The 13967-nt window shown below is 44.3% G+C and overlaps 1 protein-coding gene across 1 annotated transcript in view; it reads right to left on the bottom strand.

Moving 5' to 3' along the window:
- VIT (vitrin) overlaps positions 1-13967 on the bottom strand; it is a 101239-nt gene that overhangs the window by 32796 nt on the left and 54476 nt on the right. Inside the window, exons 7-8 of the mRNA XM_063078526.1 lie at positions 7404-7595; positions 1562-1618 (exon numbers count right to left, since the gene is read on the bottom strand). Of these exons, the coding sequence (XP_062934596.1) occupies positions 1562-1618; positions 7404-7595 (249 nt within the window). The remainder of the gene's footprint in view (positions 1-1561; positions 1619-7403; positions 7596-13967) is intronic.

The following is a 13967-nucleotide window of genomic DNA, read 5'->3' as shown; positions in this document are numbered from 1 at the left end:
TCCAGGGATGGGCAGGGTGAGTGCACATGGTGCTTAGGTGGGGACTCTTTCAAGGGGACATGTAGTAATGAGAGCCCTTGGGCATCTGAGTTGACAGAGATTTTTTCTTTGACACAGTGAGAACAGATGAAGCAGAGACATTTTCTTGAGGTTAAAATGATTTGGAATGCCCCCAAACTCCAGTGACCTGGAGTTGAGCTGCAGGTCTGCAGTGCCTGTATGAGGAGGTCTGCATTTGCAAGTGCCACAGAGCAAATTCCTAGGGAGCAGGCCTGGTAAGCAGCGGGCAGCTTACCCAGGCTGACATCTGCTCCGATAGGTTTCTGGAAGACAGCTCCCAAAGAAGCCTGCCTTTGGATACTTGAAGGGATTACACGTGGTAGCTGATTTACATACAACTAGCAAATTGCTTTCTTCCCTTATTTTGTCCCCTGATGAAAGTGACCCTAGTTCAAATTTTCCTTGGAAGTCAGCTAAATTCTCTGTGGTTGGCTTTACTTTTGGGGGTTGCAGAGGAGGCAGAAATCCTGGCCAAGGAGACAAGGAGAGAGCATGCCCTGTGGCTTGAACTCCTGAATGGTCCCGTGGGCCCACTGAGGCCTAAGATGGCCATGGAGTCTTTGCCCAGGCCGGTGTAGTTCCTTTCTCCAGGACAACAGAGTGTATATTGGCAAAGAGGCAATTGTGAAGCTCCTGGAAGCTGCTAGTTCTATCCAGGGCAGCCCCCCATGGAGCCCCTGCTCTGATCTCATTTCAAAACAAAACAAAACAAAACAAAACAGAACCTACGATTTCTAGGAATCTTTTACCATGTGGAGTGCAGACAAGGATCCTGCAGCAGGAGGAAGACCTGAAGGCCTCTCCAGTGCAGGTCCTGGCCTCTGATCCTAGTGCCCACGGCTTCAAAGGGAATGGTAGCCTTCTGCCAAGTCTATCAGCTCATGGTGCAGGCCCCAAGCAAAGTTTGTGGAAAACATCGAACCTTGCTCGATTTTTCTTTCTAATCTCTGCAGGCCTCAGAGGAAAGAAGAGAATCTTTGTTGCAGAGAAGAGAATTAGCTGCATTCCCAGTTCTTGGACCAACCGTTAAGGAGCACACAGAAGTGAGGAGAGGCGGGCCGGGGTGCCACGATTTGTGGGTGAGTTTCTATCCCTCAGGGTTATAGAAGTTCCTGAGCAAAGTCAGCTGTGCCCTTTCCTAGGAGAAGATAAAATTTCCCTCACTCTTTCACCCTAGAACCTCAAGCATAATCCCCAGGAGTATCCCTTTTCAGTTTTATAAGATCCTAGTTACTGAATCTTTAGGAATTTCTATCACAACCTCTACAAAATGGCCTCAAGGGAATGGAGATTGGGTAAAGGCTTTGCTTATTTAATGACTTCGTACTTTTGTTGCAAGTTTTCTTACAAGTTGGGCCCTTGAGTGGTATCTTTTGTTGGCCTAACTGGTTTAATGCTATTTGTCCAAATTTAAATCAAATGGCAAGTATTTGGAAATATGAACGTCTTGTAAACAAGCTTAACTTTCATCAGTAGCTAGGAAAAGAGTTCAAGTTCTTACCTGGATTGGCGCCCAGACTGTTTTGGCCGCTTGTGTAGGTGGTGGTGGACCAGAGATCTGTAACAACATTTGACTGGTCAGAGCATGAATTTTAATTGAAATGTTCTCATTCTTTCCATGATTGACCTAGCAAGACACTACTAAAGTCAGAACCAAGGTAAAGCTTTGTCCTTGGTTGGTCTGAACCTGCCTTGGAGGAGGCATTGAAATGGGGGGAAAAAAAGGATTTAACTCAAAACACAGACTGAAAATTCCAGGTAATAATAACCCTTGTATTTCACAATTGTCAAAGTAAGTATTTTTTACTAAAGTGCTGTATTTCTTTATACTTCATTATTCTTAAAATAATTCTCCTCCACTGTGCTGCTCATGGGGAGGTTAAAGTAGTCTTTCAACAGAAATGTCACTTAACATTTTAGCAATTTGCTTAAACTGCATTAACATGGTATTGATGCAAATAGCATTAGCTTTCAGTCATTTCTAGAGGTACACAATAGGTTATCCTTAATTACTCTGTGAGAGAATCAAATACACTTCAGCATTCATTATTTATTGGACAATTTCTCTGAAGCAAGGTTTTATAAGGGAGGAGGGAAATGAGAGATTCTGTAAAGAGACACACAGCCCCTTCTGGGGGAAGAGGGCCATGTAACAACCAGCTGAAGGAAAGAACCAAGCTTCATGGAGAGGAAGACATAAGAGGTCACGGAAAAATATCAATTTCTCTTAGAAGTGGATCTATCTGTACTCAATTTTTGACTCCTTTTGTCTTTGTTTCAATTATTTGACACAAACTCAAAGTAGGTTCATTTTTAAAAATTATGTACTGTGCATAGTAAGCAATCACCTTTTATCTTGTATCCAGCAGTTAGTGTGTGCAATTTTGGTATACAGAGTTGTATCCCTTTTTCTATGTAGAGGTTTTCATGTACAACACACAATTACAGAAATGAAACTGGTACCCATGTTGTTTTGTAGCCTGCTTCTTTGACTGAACAGTCTGCCACAGGCCGATCTTCTCCTGTCAGTGAGCGCCCGTATTCATCAAAATGTTTATAGGTGTCTAGTAACTTCTCTAACCATTCTTCTAATGGTGGACAATTAAATCATCTCCATTTATTTTTCTATTCTGATCAACATCTGTGTTCATGCTTCTTTTCACCCTTGGCTGACAATTACCTTGGGATATATTCCTGTAGGTGCAAATTCTGGATCATTTCACCCCTTTTTTTTCCCCCTGAACTGTGTTTTATCAATTTCTAACATGAATTGGTGAAAAAGGACATTTTATTGTTTAATTTGCACTTATTTGATTCCTGGTGAAGTTCAACATGTTTTAAAAAATATTTGTTGGACATTCTTCTACTGTGGCTTGGCTGGTCATTTTTCTTCTGGATTATTTGTCTTTTTCTTACTATTTGTAGGACTGGATTTCGAGGAAAAAACCTTCTCCAGAAACCTTAAGGAAGTATAAACTTTAACAGGCGAGAGAAATGTTGGTGAGAAGGGAAATTGCATGAGGAAAGATTAGGCAGTGATAGATGTGGCCTCTCTTCCTGTCCCAAGTTTCACTCCCCCCGCCCCCTCAGCTGCCCTGGGTCCGAGGGTGGAACAAAGAGTGGAAAGGTGACCGATGGCAGCCATTGCCAGGCCTTGCTGCTAGGCGGTGCTCTTCTTCCCCACCCGGTCTACCCGGGGTTGTGGTGGGCACATTCAATGCTAGATCAGCTGAGGCAGCCAGGGCACTTCTTGAAATGAACCTGACTAGTAAAATAACGGGTGCAGCTGCTCCACTTTCTAAGCCTGTGGTAGATCCAGCTGACCCTATCTATAGCTGGACCTGGAGGGCTTCTCTGTCATTTCCAGAACTCTTTCCTAAGCACATCTATGGATCTGGCACTCCAGGCTGCTCCCTCTGGCTCCAGGATGCAGCCTCTATGGCTGCCTGGTTCCTGGCCATGCCACTGTGGTCCTTGGCCTTGCCCATAAAGAACAGCCTGGCCTCACTCCTGCCCCTGTGAGAAGTCTTTATTGCTCTGGATCTTGGCTCCCGTACCCCCAGCCTTGACTTGTGCCTTTCCATCCTGTTTGGTTTGCACATTCATAGGCCAGTGAGGGGGCCATGATGTGGCCTTCGTGTGCTGCCCAACCCTTCTTGGATCCTTCCACCTGCATCAGCTCCTCTGCGTGGTCTGGGAGAGCTTGTGTCTTTTCCTGTTACCAAGATTCTGCTCTTCATGGACTCCCTGCAAGTTCCTATGTCCTGTCTGAGAGGCAGCTCTTTGCCTCATTGTAGAACAAAGATGACTCATGGACCCCAAATGCAGGCATCTCCTATCCGGCTACACACCTCTCAGCTTAGGATGAAGTGACCTGCTGAGGGTATCTTGGTGGGATGTGTTCACCAATGATGGAGTCTGGATGTGTTGTCCCCTCCAAAACTCATGTGGAAATTTGATCCCCAATGTGGCAGTGTTGGAAACTGATTGAGTCATGGGGGCGGATCCCTCATGAATGGATTAATGCTCTCTTTGGGGAAGTGGGGAGTAATGAGTGAGTTCTCACTCTATTGGTTCCTGCGAGAGCTGATTGTTTAAAGGACCCTGGCATTTTCTCTCTGTCTCTTGCTTCCTCTCGCCATGTGATCTGCTTGTACCCGCCGGCTGCCTGCCACTTTCCACCATGAGTAGAAGTAGCCTGAGGCCCGTGTTAGATGCAGCTGTCCCAGAAATGTAAGCCAAGTAAACTTCTCTTCCTTATAAATTACCCAGTTTCAGGTATTTCTGTTATAGCAACACAAAATGTACTAATACAACCGATGTAGCCCAGGGTGCCAGAACAGTGCCTGACACATAGTAGGCATTCAGCAAATATTTGATGAATGAATATAAAGGCACTTCCAAAAGTTCTTGGAAAAACAGAATTGAAAGATAATACTAATCTTTCCATGAACTTTTAAGAGTACCCTCGTAAATGAATTAGGTTTTGCTTGAACACCCCATTCACAACCACTTGTAGAATCTTTTGACTATAGTCACACATACAGACTGTCCCTGACTTATGATGGTTCAACTTCCCAATGGTGTGAAAAAGATACACGTTCAGTAGAATCCATACTTCAAGTATCTGTACAACCAGTCTGTTTTTTCACTTTCAGTGCAGTATTCAATAAATTACATGAAATAGTCAACACTTTATAGTAAAAATAGGCATCGTGTTAGATGATTTTGCCCAACTGTAGGTTAATGTAAGTGTTCTAAGCACATTCAAGGTAGCGAGGCTAAGCTATGATATTTGGTAGGTTAGGTGTATTAAATGCATTTTCGACTTAGGATATTTTCAACTTATCATGAGTTTATCAGGACAGTACCCCATCATAAATCGAGATCCATCTGTACAAGAGAAAAAGATTCAATAAATGCAATAATAGCAACTCACTTGTCTATCAGCAGTACAAAGAGAGTTGCTGTCTTATAATTGGCAGAATATTTTTAGCTCATTGGAAGAAAAAAGTTATCTAAATACTAAATATTATTTAATATAGTTGGGCTAAAATATCACAGCAAATATCTATAGCCATATATTAAAACATTAAAATAGGCATTGGTGAAAGTAGATTGGTGCTTACCTAGGCCTAGGGGGAGTAGATAGGGGGAAATGGTGAGTGACTGACTGCTCATGGGTATGGGGTTCCTTTTGGGGGTGGTGAAAATGTTCTAGAATTGGTTGTAGCAATGGTCGCACAACTCTATGAATATACTAAAAACCATTGAATTGCACACTTTAAATGGGTGCATTGTATGATACATGAAAAGTATCTCCATAAGATTGTTATTTTAAAAAAGGCATAAGCATTTAAACTTCAATTTTCCCTTTTTTTTCATGCTTACAGGAAATCATTTCAGTAGGCAATACAGTTTTTAAAAAGTGCTCCCTCCCTCCCCAATTTGGCTCCTTTCTCAGCAATTACGGTGCATGCTGCACGGAGTACTTGTTCTGAGGATTTTTCTAGCAGTCTGTGGGTCAGCATGGAAGCGGGTGCTGGACAGGGATGAAGAGGGAACACTGATGGACTGGGAGGCTGTTGTCCAAAGCCCCTGTCCCCAAGCCAGGAATAATGAAGCTTTGCCAGGTTGGGAGCCAATACTTCAAGTTTCTTGAGGTTTTCCATAAGCACAGCCCAATTTGCAACAGGATTTGCAAGCTCCCAATGAAGCCAAATAAATATGCCACATGTTTAATTATATGTGTTATGTAAGAATTGACGTCCTTTAAGGAGACGACAGGAGCAAACAACTTACTCAGAGACTCAAAAATCTTTGAAAGAATTAAGGAATCTAAAGTCAAGAGCCTGAAATTTAAAAAAGGAAAACTTCTTTCTGCCTGTGGGACCCCTGTTAACCCTTGTTATCCAGCATCCTTCCTATTTCTCTTTTGCTGTCAGTTATTGTGTGCCTGTGTTAATATTAGCTTGAATTAAATAAGAATAGGATGGTGGGAGAGTGTTCGATATATTTAAGAACCTCAGAAAATTATTTTTATGGTATTCTTGTTTTGGGACTTTATATCATGGCTTCTTCCATGAGTCATTCATAAAATGGAATAATCCTATTTCACAGAGTTGTTGGGAACATTAGCTAACATAATGCATGCAGTGTGCCTGACACATGGAATGTATAGACTAGTGCATACTGTTACTTATTATTATTTACAGAAGATATTGGCTGGGTTAGCACCCTCTAATCTTGCCACTCCAAGCATGTCAAGGTGTGCTCTGCCTGGGCCTGGGGGAGGGTCAGAGGGGGGCCAGGCTGCTGGAGTTTGAATTTCAACTCTGCTACTACCCAGCTTTGTGACCTGGGGTCAGTTTCCTTACGGATCTACTCCTTAGGTTTGTCATGATTGATACAATAGGTTATTCAAATTAGAAGTAATATATCTGCTTCATAGAGTTGTTATGAAGGATTCAATGAGCTGATATTTGTAAGGTGCTTAGAAAAGTGTCCAGCATATTGAAAGTGCTGACTCAGGTTGGTTGAATGAAAAGAGGTGTAGATGATAGCTGGGCTCTGCTGTGGAAAGGATAAAGGCCATGCAGGGCTGAAAAGAACAAGTCCAGGGCACTTCCTCCTAGAAGGAAAAAGTGGCACCAGGTGGGAAATATTCAGAAAAAATTGCTGGGACAATAGTGGCATTCTCACCTGCTTGCTAGAAAGCTCTTAGAAATGAGATGGGTGCTTACAAGGGGACTTCAAAGAGTTCATGGAAAGATTTGTACTATCTTTTCATCTATTTTTCCACAAACTTTTTGAAGTACCCTCGTATGAGCCCAGGATGGCATAGATATAATCCTCGAGAAAATCCAAACTCGAGATTGGATTACCAGATAGTTCTTAAGGCCCTGTCTGATATAGTGCTGAGATTAATTCTATAAACTGGACTTCAGTAAAACCTAAAGCATGATTTAAGAAATGGATAAAAGTGGTAAGACAAAAAGCAATCGGAAAAGGAACAAAAATTTTAGTTATCTGACTTTTCCTAAAGGGATTCTTTTGTTTTTATTTGCTTCTAATATTTGAAGACTTCCAGGAGTATACCATTTGTCACTTAAAAAAAACAACAAAGAGCCCCCAGCAATGTTTACATAGAAACATGCTATCTCTTCAACGGAGCTTTAGAGAAAATGGGGACTTTGCAGTGGGAGAGTTTCACGCAATATCCTACCTTCAAAAGTACGATAACAGTAGCCCTACTTTTGAATCTATATCTTCCCTTGAATCCAGGAGGACACAACCACATACCCCTGGCCCAGCTCACAGCAACACCCGGTCTACCTACTGACCCATCTCCCAGCTCCTGTAGCCCACAGGCTGTGGTCTGGGGCTGCTGGTGGTAGAGGCTGTGGATGAGGATGGCTTTGGCAAGATGCTGGGGGTGGCCTCGTCTGCGGTGACAGCCAGAACCTGCATCAGAGTGACCGGCTGCGCAGTTGTCCCTGGAATGGATGGTTTCTGATATGCTTTTGTGGTCTCACCTGTAAGAAAATAGAATTACACCAGGGCCTACAAAATAGCCTGTAGGCTCTTACAGAACTAGAAATTAAAAGAAAAAATTTTATTGAACACTAGCTTTGAGGAAAGACCTGTGCTGGCCACTGTAGAGGGTGAAATCTAGACGAACAGCCGACAATTCCTGCCTAAATCATCTCAGAGCAATAAGCCAATAAACAAACCAAAGATTAGAAAAGCAATAATGTAGTTAAATGACAGTACAAAACTACAGCTGCACAGACAAGGCAGAACATGATTAATTGCCAGTTAATTTGTGAGGCACCACAAGCAACCGGTCCATGTAGATACTTTTTTTTTTTGCTGTTGCAGTTAGCACTGGCCTAACAATAGATACTTTTGGGGCTTTCCCTCTGACTTACTCTTAGAGAATGCATTCTAGATGTTCTAGTTTAGGCAACTCCTTTGGGCTTCAGTTTCCTCATCTGTAAAATGCAGTAACAAAACTAACTAGAAGGTAAGGATCATCTAGATTCTATTTCTAAATCGTGCTCTTCATCCATGTGTGATAATGTAGATTGCTTCCACAATTTTAAACACCTCTGTAGGTGCTTCTCTGTAAAGCCAGTCTCAATTTGTTAGTGCTCTGGGTGTCCTGAGATTACCTCTGAAGGTTTAGGGCAAGGGGGCAAGTGGCTACCCACTGGGCATCAGGGATTGTCTCGAGAACCGTGGGTCTGTGCCAGAGGGAGATGCATAGTGGCCCCCAATGTGAACAGCACCTCAGTCCTGGGAGGGACCAGCTACCCTCTGTTGCACGCGCCTGCTGGGCCCACGGGGGCAGGCTGGCTGCTACAGCTGTGCATCCTACTAGTGTCCTGTGGCTGCTGTAACAAATGATCACAGACTGGGTGGCTTAACACAACAGAAATTTATCCTCTCACAGTTCTGGAGGCCAGAATTCCAAAATCAGTATCAAACTCAGGGCCAAACCTAAGGTGTCAGCAGTGCTGAACTCCCTTGGGAAGCTCTAGAGTAGACTGTGTTTCAGTTCCTGCTGGCTGCTGGCATCCCTTGGCTTGTGGCCGTGTCACTCCAGTCTTCAGCGTCCTCAGTTCTTTCTCAGCTGCATCTTTGCACGACCTTCTCCTCTATGGGTGTGAAATAATTGCCCTCTGTCTCCCTTTTACAGGGATGCATGTGATTGCATTAAGGGCCCACCCAGATAATCCAGGATAATATTCCCATCTCAAGATCCTTAAATTAATCGCGTTAGCAACTCCCCTCTCACCCCTCTGTTTGCCATATAAGGAAACATCCACAGGTTCCAGGGATTGGATGTGGATATCTTTTGGGGGGCATTTTTAGCCTACCACATCATCCCAGCTCTAGGCTTCACTGTGCTTAGGGGTGATGCATTTTGGTACATGGACAACAGGTTCAGGGCATAGCACCTGAGATCAGAAGCCGATTCCTTCTTTGGGGAAACCACCCAACTTCCTCTTTGACATTGTACAGCATCCTGAGAAAACTGTCAGACTGTAGTCCCGGGCCAGCCATGCAGACACATTTGTGGTGGGGTGTTCAGATCTGTGGCCTGGCACTGCTCATTTCCCCACCCTGACCCTGTTGCCTTCTGTGGGAATCACAGCAATGACTTGGGAGAGCAGGCCAGCAATCAGCAACCCTGGAATTGGGTGGGAGTCAGCCATTCAGGCTGCTCCTGCAGGCATTAACCAGTCAAGGCAGGAAGCAGATCCCCGTTTACCCTGTTTCTTGCTAACACTTGGTCACCTTTAAATCTGCCTATAGACTGTGCCAGACAAATCCCAAAAGAGCTGGCAGTGGCCTTGGGGGTTCAGCCAGTCTTTGAGATATCCTAGGGCCAAACCAAACCTGCTTAACTTATGACATTTCCATTACTTTTAAGGGATTCAGCTTTCACAATGAGTCCTAAGGAAGTTTCTAATTTCTTCAGACTACTCTTCTGTCTTACCCTTTGGTGGATGCTAATAGGCATTAATGCCTCTATAGGGAGATGCGGACCCAAGTTAGACCTACTTCATCTAGCGAAAAACCATTTAACAGAATCACTTGTACATTTTATGAAATAGGATATAATTATTAATTTGGAGAGATATATATAAAGAAACTGACAGTACATTTTACTTGTAAATTATTAATTAAACCACAATATGTGAAATATAAAACTTCTACTTGCAAATAGTGAATATTCTTGCCACCTTAAACTTACTATACTTGCATATTGAAAATCTGAATTATCTTTTTCACACACCATTGGCTAATTGCAAAGCTTCTGGCTACCCCAGTGTGCCTATGCTAATATTGATTTGCTAAAGAGAGGTTAAATATCCTGAGGGCAGCCTTTGAGTTACTTGCTTATAACACAGATGCTTTCAAGCACATCATAAATTCAACCAGCGTAGCCATGGGCTTCCATGGACTTCCATGGTTGTTTTTGCCTTCTCTCTTTCATGTGTTGAGGAGGGGAGATAGAGAAAAATCACTCTACCTTCCCCAATTGCTCCCAATTCCTTACTGAACATAATGCCCTTGATGTGATCCAAAGTGAATTCTTCATGGAACCAGGTTCTTTTTGAGCAAATTTGAAATAAAACCAGTGAAATAGTTTCTTCATAAAATCTCAGATACATAGAGGTTTGGACTTTTTTTTCAAAGATTTTCATGGGAAAACATTTCAAAACGTCCTTTAGGCTCTTTTGGACATTCCTGACAGCCACCTTCTCTACAGCAGGTGGCGCCTCAGCTCTCCCTACACCTGGCTCATCATTAGAATTACAGAGGAGGGGGCCGAGCCCCGCGGCGCTGGGAGCGCGGCGACGCTCCCGCCACGAGTTCGGATCCTACATAGGAATGGCCGGTGCACTCACTGGCTGAGGGCCGGTCACGAAAAAGACCAAAAAAAAAAAAAGAAAAAAGAAAAAAGAAAAGAATTACAGAGGAGGTGTGAAAATGCAGGCTACAGGGCTCTATCACAGAGATTCTGATTCACTGGATCTGGGGACACCGGGGGAGGGCTTGAATTTCTGATTTGGGAACCACAGCTAGGGCTGGGCTGGTCTCCTGCCTCTACCCTCACCAGCCTTGGCACTAAATCTTTCTGAGCATGGGTCCCTTTGCTGGAAAATGAGGATGGTCATACCCACTCGGCAGGGCTGTTGTAATTAGAGATCATGTCTATAAAGGGACCACATGGTGTGTGGCCATGGTTGGCATTCGATAAATGGCAGTAGCTGGGGTTTCTCAACCTGATATTCCTCCGCCTCCCCCAGTGAAAAACAGTGCTTTCAGTAGGTGTCAAATGTGAGGTGAACTGAAGGAGACTGAAGCCAATTTAGCAGCAATGCCTGGAGGTCAGAGCAGATGGGGGAGGATTTGGTGCTTTCCACCCCTAACTCATTACATGCCTTGGGGTCATACATGAAGGCAGAATAGCTCATATTCGCTGAGCATATACTATGTGTCAGATACTATGAAGGCCTCTTTTACATAAGCATTCACATTTAATATTAATCACAATTCTGGAAGTTGATCCAAGTATTCCTATTTTTAAGATAAGGGACAGGTTTTCTAAGAGGTCATGAAATGCATTTAAGGTCACACAGCAGAGCCAAGATTTGGACCCATGTTTGTTTGATTCCAAATCCTTGCTTCTTTTCACAAAAGAGGCATAAAGTGGAAGGCAAGTCATGAGTAGCTTCAGGATTCCTGAATGTGGCTCCCATTAGAGGGTGGCCCAGGGTCTCTTGAGATCTTGCCAAAGCCATCTTATTCTTAAGAGAGGGTGAGGGAGTGGCCTTGGCCTTGGTAGGTACAGGCAGTGAGGGTGGAGGTTCCCGGGAAGTCACACTTGTGATAATGAACTGCAGCCTGCCTTTCTTCCTGGGCAGGGACTCATCAGAAAGCCAAGGAAAAGCCGGAGGGTTTCCTGGCACTCTCTTCAGTGGCAGAGTAATAAAGATTTATTTTCCCTTCTCTTGCTGGGGTACCAGGAATGTGCTTTCCCAATTTTTGGTGAACTTGTACAAACCAACACTTACTTGTTTTTATTTAGCTCAGAGCAACTAGCTGAGGCTCTAGCCAAGTAACAGCTGCCCGACTAATGTTTGCTAACCTGCCTGGGGCACAGCATTTAAATCTCAGGTAATGTCTGTCCTCAGTGTGAGCTGCAAGATGCCTTCTATTTTTCGTGTGAGATAATTTCCCTTGTTATGCTTTTGGGGGTCCTCCTAACCTGATTTACCTGTTAACTCACATTCTTGGAGAGACTAGGAAGCTTTTGTAGGAGCATGCCGAGACCCGCACACCGCTGGCCCTCCCGTCTCCAGCTCTTCTGCTTCCCCCAATTCATAAAGAAATTTTATGGTTTAAGGAAGAGTAGCAACAAGGGGCCACCCCTGTGTGGTTTTCACTGGAATTTTATATTTGAATTGGTGAAAACTTATTCTGTGTTGGGTCTGTGACTTTAAAAAGAGAGGTTCCTCTATTTTGAAACTGGGAGAGACCCCAGTACCTTTTATAGGTTGTAATGCTTATAGTTTAGCATTACAGGAGGGGTCAGGCACACAGGAGGTACTCAATGGTTATAGAATGAATGAATGAATGAATGAGGGACTTTGCCCTCTCCAAGCCAAATGAAGGTGCTTTGTGAGAGTCATTCATTAGGATTGCAGGGGCCTGCAAGGGCGGGGATGGGCATCTCCTTTCCCTCCATCTTTCTGTGTCACAGCATCCACAGACCCCCTTGTGCACTGTGGGAGCGCTTTTTGCAAAGAGTTTGGGGGGAGTATTCTAGGAGTCCATAGATACTCTCATTATAAAAATAGGGGGTGGGGGTGCTTGACATGTGGTCCCTGAGGCTGAGGGGTTTACATGGGAACTGTTTCTGCCCTAGGGACCCCTGAGAGGGGCAGGGGTGCCACTGGAGTGTCCCAGGCCAGCAGGGCTCAGGAGCCAAAGGTGAAGTGAGATGGGAAGAGGAAGGCGACCTCACCTCATTCCAATTCTCCACAGACCCTGAAGGGGGCCAAAGAGAACCCCAGCCATTGCCATGGCTCCATGTGAAGGGGCTGCCCAGGGGGCTGCTGGGCCTGGGGATGGGATACTTATCTTGGAGAAAGGGGTGGGAGCACAGATCTCTGGCCCAACAGGGGAGGCCAGGTTAGGGCTGCATACTGTCCCCTTGCCCCAGATATCCACATATATCACCTACTCGGAGTCACTGTATCAACAGAGGCTGCCAGGCTAGATGAAACAACAGATACCAGCCATTCAAGACTTCAGTCACCTGTTCGTCCTCCCTGTGCCCATGCCAAAAGAGGACAGGTGATATCTCAGAAGCAGTCCACAAAGCACCACCATCCACTACCAGCTTATGGGTGGGGGTGGAGAATAGCTGTATTCTTGCAATTAAACAAACAGGTCTAGGTCACTGCACTAATTAAGAAGTCATTAAAGGGCCGGCCCCGTGGCTCACTCGGGAGAGTGCAGCGCTCGTAGCTCTGAGGCCGCGGATTCGGATCCTATATAGGGATGGCCGATGCGCTCACTGGCTGAGCGTGGTGCAGACAACCCCAAGCCAAGGGTTGCGTTCCCCTTACCGGTCAAAAAAAAGAAGTCATTAAAGATATAGTTGAGATAGTAACTGGAGGAAAACCAAAAAACATTCCCTATTTGTATGCCAAGGCTCCTCAAATTGGGGCTCTATGTGTACTGTTATAGGCATAAGAAAATTTTAGATGATGATTTAGAGGGGGGTTTCTGGAGCCAGCCTGTCTGGGTTTGATTCTTAGCTCTGCTACTTTCTAGCTGCTTGGCAAAGGATAAGTTACTTAACTTCTCTGTGCTGCTTTCTCTCACACTGTAAAATAGGTCCAAGAGTAGTACATACTGAAGGGGCCTGGGGTGATTAAACACTCTTGGAAAAGTGCCTAGCACACAGCAAATGCTCAATAAATGCTAGTTTCCATTGCTATTCTTAAACCACGTTCACCTTAAGTGCATGAATGGAAGCTGAACTAAATCAGCTAGCCCATCAACTTTCTGGGAGCAATGCAAAATCCCATTATAAGGCAACTCACAGCTTCTCTTTGTGTGAGAAATCAAAGCACCTTCAAAGATGCACTAATGCATCGTGCAGTTCTTGATTTAACACAGAGAATAAGAAAAAGATATTTTCTTGGCCTGAGGTCAACCTGTACCCCCTTTTGTGGTTCACATGGAAGCTGGGTTGGCACAATCCCATGGGCAGTGTATTTTTGGCCTGGGTTATCAGGATTAGCTGCTTGCTGTTCTCACAAAAGACACATTTTCTTTTTGCTTCTCTTCATTTCATACCTAAGTAGATACAGCCTTTC

The sequence above is a fragment of the Cynocephalus volans genome, chromosome 14 (assembly GCF_027409185.1).
Source record: "Cynocephalus volans isolate mCynVol1 chromosome 14, mCynVol1.pri, whole genome shotgun sequence".
Lineage (NCBI taxonomy): Eukaryota > Metazoa > Chordata > Mammalia > Dermoptera > Cynocephalidae > Cynocephalus > Cynocephalus volans.
This window is presented reverse-complemented; position numbering and strand designations above follow the sequence as displayed.